This window comes from Psammomys obesus, unplaced genomic scaffold, assembly GCF_907164565.1.
Source record: "Psammomys obesus unplaced genomic scaffold, mPsaObe1.curated_primary_1811, whole genome shotgun sequence".
NCBI lineage: Eukaryota > Metazoa > Chordata > Mammalia > Rodentia > Muridae > Psammomys > Psammomys obesus.
The window spans coordinates 9,173,960-9,182,414 of NW_026585742.1; the positions used below are offsets into that span (position 1 = coordinate 9,173,960).

The 8,455-nt window shown below is 41.8% G+C and overlaps 1 protein-coding gene across 2 annotated transcripts in view; it reads right to left on the minus strand.

Moving 5' to 3' along the window:
• Positions 1-4,759: 4,759 nt before the first annotated feature.
• Nr1d2 (nuclear receptor subfamily 1 group D member 2) overlaps positions 4,760-8,455 on the minus strand; it is a 28,732-nt gene continuing 25,036 nt past the window's right edge. For both annotated transcript variants that reach the window (XM_055599089.1, XM_055599090.1), the window contains exon 8: positions 4,760-7,416. In XM_055599089.1, coding sequence (XP_055455064.1) covers positions 7,220-7,416 — 197 coding nt within the window. In that variant the 3' untranslated portion in view covers positions 4,760-7,219. The remainder of the gene's footprint in view (positions 7,417-8,455) is intronic.

Genomic DNA, 8,455 nt, shown 5'->3' on the forward strand with positions numbered 1-8,455 from the left:
TCTTACCTAGGTTTTCCATCTCCAGGATTTCCTCAATTTGTGTTTTCTTTATTGCTTCTATTTTTATTTTCAAACCTTGAACAATTTTATTCATTTTCTTCACCTGTTTGATTGTATTTTTCTCTATTTTTAAGGGATGTATTCGTTTCCTCTTTAAAAGCCTTTATCATCTTCATAAGATTGGATATAAGGTCATTTTCTTTTTATTTAATTTTATTTATATATTTATTTATTACGATTTATTCACTTTGTATCTCCACTGCAGCTCCATCCCGTCTCCTCCCAGTCCCACCCACTCTCCCTCTTCTCCCCTTATGCCCTTTCCCTAGTCCCCTGATAGGGGAGGACCTCTTCCCCTTCTATCTGACCCTAGCCTATCAGGTCTCATCAAGGCTGGCTGCATGCATCATCTTCCTCTGTGGCCTGGCAAGGCTGCACCCACCCAGGGGGAGGTGATTAAAGAGCCAGCCACTGAGTTCATATCAGAGACAGTCCTGATCCCCTTAATAGGGAACCCACTTGAAAACTGAGTGGCCAATGGGCTTCCTATGAATAGAAGGTCTAGATCCTTTCCATGCATGGTCCTTAGTTGGAGTATTTATTGGTCTCTGAAGGTCCCCCTGGGCCCAGGTATTTTGGCTCTGTTGTTCTCCTTGTAGAGTTCCTGTCCCCTCCAGGTCTTTCTATCTCCCTCTTTTCTGTAAAGATTCCGTCACTCTGCCCAAAGTTTGGCTATGAGTCTCAGTATCTCCTTTGATACCTTGGTGGGTAGTCTCTCAGAGGCCCTCTGTGGAAGGCTCCTGTCCTGTTCCTTGTCTTCTCCTACTTTCAATGTCTATCCTGTTTGCCCTTCTGAATGATTAAGCATCTTCCCTAGGGTCCTCCTTATTGTTTAGCTTCTTTAGGGCTATGGATTTTAGTATGTTTATCCTATATTATATGGCTAATCTCCACTTATGAGTATATAGCACTTCTGGACCTCACTCAAGATGCCTGAAAATTTCAGGATTTCCTTGTTTTTAATTGCTGAGTAGTATTCCACTGTGTAAATGAACTCACTTTCTATATCCATTCCTCTGTTGAGGGACATCTGGGTTGCTTCCAGATTCTGGCTATTACGAATAGAGCTGCTACAAACATGGTTGAGCAAATGTCCTTGTTGAATGGTGGGGCATAAGGTCATTTTCTTGTGTATTAGCTGTGTTTAGAATATCCAGGGTTTGCTGTAGGTAGTAGGATAGCTGGACTCTAGTGATTGTCCTGGCTCTTGCTGTTTTCTTACACTGGCCTTTAGCCACCTGGTTGCCTCTGGTACCAGCAGGCCTCTGGGAATGAGGAAGAGTTGTGAGCCAGAAAATGGAACACAGGGGACAGGGTGCAGTTTACCACAGTTGGGTGTGCTTTGGGGGAACTTGGCAGGCAGGGGATTGAGGGAAAGGATCTTACCTGGTTATTTCTGGTTCCAGCAGGCCTTTGGAAATGCAGGAAGAGTTTTGGGCCAGAAAATGGAGCACAGGGGACAACATGCAGTTTACCACTTAATACTTTAAGGGGACTTGGTGGGCAATGGCTAATGGTGGCGGTTTTATCTGTTTGTCCCTCATTGCAGGCCCCCAGAAATGCAGCTGTAGTAGTGTTTCTTTTACAAAAGTGGGTTCCTTTGTATTTGGGGTATAGATGTTGAGAGTTAAAATGTTGTATCTTGCCCACGTGTCATGCTCAGACTACCCACACCCACCAACACTCAGCATGAGCAGAGAGAAAAACACCCAGAGGCCCCGGCACCAAGATGAGCAAGTGGAAAAGAAAGAGAATTACAACAATGGATGCACAACAAAGAAAGGCACAACTGTAGACATGAGGGTAGTGAGGTAAAGCCTGATGTGTAGTCTACCCTCCCACCTGAGGCCATGGTGAGGTCCTGGCCTGAGATGCCACTGAGGGCCATGCCCTGCAGCAATGAGACACTTTGTCCATGTCTGTGGCCCATGTTACCACCAAAGGCCAAGCAGACATCCTGGTCTGAGCTGCCATCTAAGGCCATGTTGATGTCCAAGAGCTGCAGTACTAGTTACTTAGGAGAATGGGTCCCACACCTTGCCGGGGCAGCACAGTAGCACTGGCCGTGGTTTCAGGGGATGCAGGAGCCATAGCTGGCTGTGCCCCTTGTCAACCATGTGGTAGCATGTGCACAGGAGAGATAACCCTGTAACCCTCCTTGCCTGGGGCAAGGGGGGAGCTGGCCCCACTGCTCACCTGTGTATCACTGAAAAGCTAGCTTCGAGAGCAAAAGAGTGGGAGAGCTGATCCATCCCTTGCCAGCTACAGCATTCAGCAGAGGTCACATCTCACTTGAACAGTATAGTAGAGCCGGTGCAGTGAGGAAGCAGGGAGGGAGGAAGGGTGAACCACCAAAGGGCATGAGTAAGGAAGAGCTAGCCCCACGCTGGGCAGTGTGAGAGAGATGGCCCTCTCCTCACAGGCTGTAGCATTTGGGTGTGCTGGCCTTACTGCCCAATGGGAAAGTGCTGGAGCGTTCGCCCTGGTGGTGTGGGTGCAGGAGACCTGGCAGGCTGACCAACTCAGCTATCACCCAGCCCAAATCTAGGGCTCTGAATTGGCTCTACAGATCCAAGGCTGCAGGATCTCCAAGACACAGGGCAACAGATCATACAAGAGGAAGGTATACTGTATGGCACACCACAGTGTCCATGATGAGAAGGGGGGGATTGTTTTCTTTTAGAGGGAGGGTGTAAGGGTGGAGGGTAGATATGGAGGTACAGGGAGGTGGATGGGATTGGGGTGCACAACATGAAATTCACAAAAAGTTTAATAATTTGAAATGTCATCTTGGTGACTTTTTCCTTTAGTGAGTATGTAATGTCCTTTCCCATCTCTTCTGATTAATTTTGGTTTGAAGTTTATTTTGTTAGATAATTAAGATGGCTAAACCAGCTTACTTCTTAGGTCCATTTGCTCAGTGTATCTTTTTCTAACCCTTTACCCGGAGGTAATGTCTATCCTTGATGTTGAGGTGTATTTCTTGGATAAAGATGGCCTGTCTTCACATCCAATCTGTTAGTCTAAAAGAGAATTGAGACCATTTGATATTGAATGATATTGATGATCAATGATGGTTGATTCCTGTTATTTCATTGGTGGTGGTGGCAGTATGTATGTTTTCCTTTTTTGCCACTGTGAGATTATTTCCTGTGTTTTCATGTGTGTAGTCCTTAGGTTAGAGTTTTCCTTCTAGCACTGTCTGTAGGGCTAGATTTAAAGATATTGTTTAATTTTGATTTCATCATAAATACCTTATTTTCTCCATCTATGGTGATTTACAAGTCTTGCTCAGTATAGCAGTCTAGGCTGGCATCTGTGGTTTCTTAAGAGTCTGCACATATCTGTCCAGGCCCTTTGGCTTTCAGAGCCTCTGTTAAAGTCAGGTGTAATTCCAATAAGTCTGCCTTTCTTTATATGTTACTTGACCTTTTTCTTTTGCACCTTTTAATATTCTTTCCTTGTTCTATACATTCAGTCTTTTAATTATTATGTGGTCAGGGGACTTTCTTTTCTGGTCTAATCTACTTGGTGTTCTGTATGCTTCTTTCTCCTTTAGGTTAGGTAAACTTGTATGATTTTGCTGAAAATATTTTCTGGACCTTTGAGCTGGGATTCTTCTCCTTCTATTCCCATTACTCTTAAGTTTGGTCTTTTCATGGTATCCCAGACTTTCTAGATGTTCTGTGTCAAGAAATTTTTAGATTTAAAATCTCTGTCCAAAGTATCAACATCTTCTATTGCAGCCTGAGATTTTCTTCCATCTCTTGAATTCAGTTGGTGAAGTTTACCTCTGTAGTTCCTGTTCAAATTCCTAAATTTTTCATTTTCAGAATTCCTTGTTTGTGTTTTTTGTTTGCTTCTATTTCCATTTTCAGGTCTTGAATAGTTTTGTTTACTTTGTTTTCTTGGCTTTAAGGGATTTATTCATTTCATCCAATTGTTTGTGTTTTCCTGAATTTCTTTACCTCTATCTACAACATGTAATGGTTGTAAGATCGTTCCTTGTGCTTTAACTATGTTAGAATATTCAGGGCCTGCTGTGATAGGATAGCTGGGCTCTGGTGGAGACAAATGTCTTGGCTGTTGTTGTGTTTTTACACTGGCATCTAAGCATCTGAGTTCTGAGTGATTATAGGTGGTTTTTATTTTGGGGAGGTCAGGAAGGGATGGCCTTGAGGTTCACAGTAGGTATGGCCAGGAGGAAGGGAGGCCACAGTTGAGATGAACCTGAGAAACTAGGTCTGCTAGAGGGACAAGGAGAACAGAGAAGGCCTGAGAGCAGACTACCTGGTCTTCTAGCAGGCATGTCCTATGGTTGAGTAGGGGGTGTCCACCCGAGCTGGGGGCTCCGACACAACCACGGTTAAGGGGATGTTCTGTGGGATTCACAGCAGGTGTGGACAGTGGGGAAGGGAGGCTGAAGCTAGTGTTCTGTTGCAGTTTAGGGGCAAGCCTATGGAACTGGGTCTGCTGCGGGAACAGAGAGCAAAGCAATAACCTTTTATACATTCAGCAAACTTTATATTGTAAAAAGAGGAAAAACAATTGAGACAGGTGTTTGCTCTCGTGCACAGGAATACATCTATCTGAGCTCCTCTCACAGCTTTGCTTTGCAAGGTTTACATAACACACATCAATTCTGACCAATCACAATGGTAATTTCTTACAATGTAGATATGAAACTCATACACTACTCTACCAAAACACTCGTTAAATTTTTTAATTTGCAATTAAACCATCATGAGAACAAACTTCATCCCAAGATGTCTCTCAAGGATCATTCTCTGAAAGTTAGAACTCTCTCTCAGATCATGTAAAGACACAGAAAAAGCACAGGGGGAAGAAAGGTTCATCTTGCTAACATAATGCCCTTAAGTCTGGTGAGATAATGCCCATATTTTAACCATGAAACATAAAGTCACTTAATTCATACAGTCCATTATTAATCGTCAGCAGTGGCCTACTGACTCAAAAGTTCCCTATCTGGCTGATGTCATTTATTAACAGTTTAACCATGACTCATCAAAGAATGTGCTTGTATTAGGCTGGTGGTTTAATTTTATAATTACAATTGGTCATATTTGGGCTACTTTCAAATACAAAAGTACTACATGTGGCATATGAACTATGGATTTTTTTTCCATTGCTACAGGAAGAATTTATTGAAATAAAATTTTACGAGACAAAATGTGGATGTACATGCTTATATTTCGGCGTATACATGTATATCCTACCTAAGTAAAGCTTCACAAGCAATGCAACACTCTGGCTACGTATTTCCAAAGACTTAACTGCTTTAAACATACATGTTATAAAGACACTTATGTAAAAGGCAAAAATGAAGAATCAACATAATCCTTGAGGTTTTCAGTATTACTTCAAAAAGCTATCTCCCATAGAAGAAAACTATGCATCTGTTTATCCTAGAAAAAAATATAAAAGGATAATGCTATCATGTAAAGGAGTCACAAAACCTAGCTTTATGTCCCATGAAAGCCATACCCACTGAACGTAAACAGCAGTTATGGTCCCTACTGTATGACAGGCACACCATCAGCTTTCCTCTTTGACAAGGGTTTATCTTTTTCAAGCTCTTTTAACTGTACCACAGAAATTCAAATCCTGTAGCAAAAATAAGGCATTCTGCTTACATGTCACAAAAGTAACAAGCTTAAAATAGTAAAGCATGTTCTTAATGTCTTTACAATTTCACATAATCCAAGCATTACACAAAAAGTAATTTCACCCCAAAATACAACTGTTACTTTCCAGAGGAAGGGGAGGGGTGTCCATGAATCTTCGACTTTGGCTATCTCTCCTACCACGATCTCTAAGCCTGTAGGTAGGTCATTCACTAAAAGGGTTTTCAAATTATATTAAATATAATTTGACAAAATCCCGGTAGTGTTATTTAGAGGGAGGGAAAGAGAGAGGAAGGAAGGAAGGAAAAATGGACTTGGCCCAGACATGCCAAGAGGATAACAAGGTCTCCCTAAACAAAGCGTCACTGTCCAGCTAGAATCCAAATCTGCTAACCACCAGCAGCAGGTAAGGGCAGCACCACCTCCATCCACACAAGGCAGAAGGCCGACACTCTCTGAAACACCTACTACCCTCAACTGCAGATCTTATCAAAGACGTATTCTAAAATACAAGTCTGAATTTGACTGTCCACCACACTTTTACATTAAATGTTGCTTAAATAAAAATAGAGCATTAACTTCAGTATCCTACCATCTAAACATCATAAAGCAATGGTTATACATCAGCAGCAGCAGGTAAAATGCACCTAATTTGGGTCTTTGACACCTCATGTTTAAGTGTATTGTATGATAAAGTTCTTCACAGTTTAAAATATTGTGAAGTAAGATTTTATATATAATTATATTCACATACACACTATGTACACATACTATCTGAGGTGTCCATAAACCTGGAATATATGTTTATCAGTAGGGTACCTCACTTGAGCAGGAACCCTGAATAGATTGGTGTGGACTGTCAAACAGTTTCCCAGATGCTTAGAAATAAGACAAGAATATTATTATAAGCAATTATAATAAAAACTTCACCATATTTACATACTGCCTATCTCCCAAGAGGTAAAGATGCTTTATGGACATTTTTCAGTATCTCTGTGAGGCAGGACATGGGGGACACTATCAATTATCATTTCAACAACCCAGGGACTGCCAGGACCATGCACTTTTTGACAGTAGTAGAGCAAAATCCAAGCACATAAAACCTCTTGGCTCCCAGTCTTCCTTACCACATTTCACTTTTGTGGTATAGCAGGACTCCCAGCACAAAGGGTTAATGTCTAAGTCCTCCAGATCTGCAATGTGCATTAGATTTATACCACAGGGAGATCAAATGGTATTTTGGCTTTGGCAGATGAAAAAGTCTAACATTCAGTGTGATTATAATTCAGTGTAACTTCTTCAGTCTAAGTGCAACACAGCTGATTGGTCTACAGGGAAGGGAGGGCCTATGTCTAACATGGCAATGAGTTCTCATCCAAACAGCTATTGACTACAGAGACAGCCCAGGACCTGGCACTGTCTAAGGTCTTTTCTACTTCCACATATGGTATACACATATAAATAAGCATCTCAGCATAAAATGTACATTTAGCATCAGTTCATGTGCAAAGACCTTAAGGGTGAACTTTAAAGGCCAAGAGTTCCTCGGAGTGCATGTTGTTTAAAGATCGAAGATCTGGCAACTTTAGAAGTAATTTTGTAAAAATGGAGGCCTCGTTTGGATGGTTTTTCATTATTAAGGTCCTTAGTGCACGGATGAGAGTTTCCTGCAAAGCCTCCACGGAGTTGACATTTTCAATTCCAGACCGATCTAGTGAGGCGTAAAGAAAGAAATATGAAGGGATGGACATATTAGCAATAAACAGTTACTTATCACTATCAAAATTAAAACAGGGTTTTGTACACTGCAACAAACACAAGCTTAAAACTGTAAAAATTCTCAGCTAGAACCGTATCAACCACCACTACCAACAACAAAAGCCAGGCTTGGTAGTACATGCCTTTAATCCCAGCCCTTGGGAGGCAGAGGCAAGTGGATCTCGAGGCCAGCCTGGTCTACAGAGTAAGTTCCAGAACAGCCAGGGCTACAAAGCCCTGCCTTGGGAGAAAGAAAATATCTCAGCCAGGCATGGTGGTACACGCCTTTAATCCAGCACTTGAGAGACAGAAGCAGGCAGATCTCTGAGTTCAAGGCTAGCCTGGGCCACTGAGGGAGCTCCAGGACAGACGGAGAAACCCTGTCTCAATTTTAAAAATATTTTCAGTGGGGAGTTTTATAACTGCTTATTCTGAATATATCTCACATTTGGTAAATCAGAATTCTTCAGGGAGCTGGAATTTTGTTCATATAAGTTTAGAGGTTCTTATTTTTCTTTTTTCTTTTCTAATGTGTATGGGTGCTTGCAAGTATGTCCATGTAGCACATTCATGCCTGACGCTGCAAAGTCCAGAAGAGAGCATTGGATCCCCTGGAATTGGAGGACGGACGTGAGCCACTATGTGGGTGCTAGGACTCAACCGTAGTCCTTTAGAAGGAACAGCCACTGCTCATAACTGCTGAGCCATCTTTCCAACCCCGAGATTCTTTTTTTTTTTTTTTTTTTTTTTTTAATTTGACACTAACTTCAACTGCTTCTAACTGGCAAGATAAAATACTGCAGTGAAGAAGTATATCTTTACCACATGTAGACTACAGTCCACTTTCATGCACAATAGATTCCCTCTCCTAGTATTCACACCCTGTATTATCTCTTCCTTTGAGAGGGCTAGCTTACTCCCATCTAATGAATAAAATGTGGCCACTGAGAGGAGCAACCTATACTTTAATTAATGGCTACTGAATGAATGAG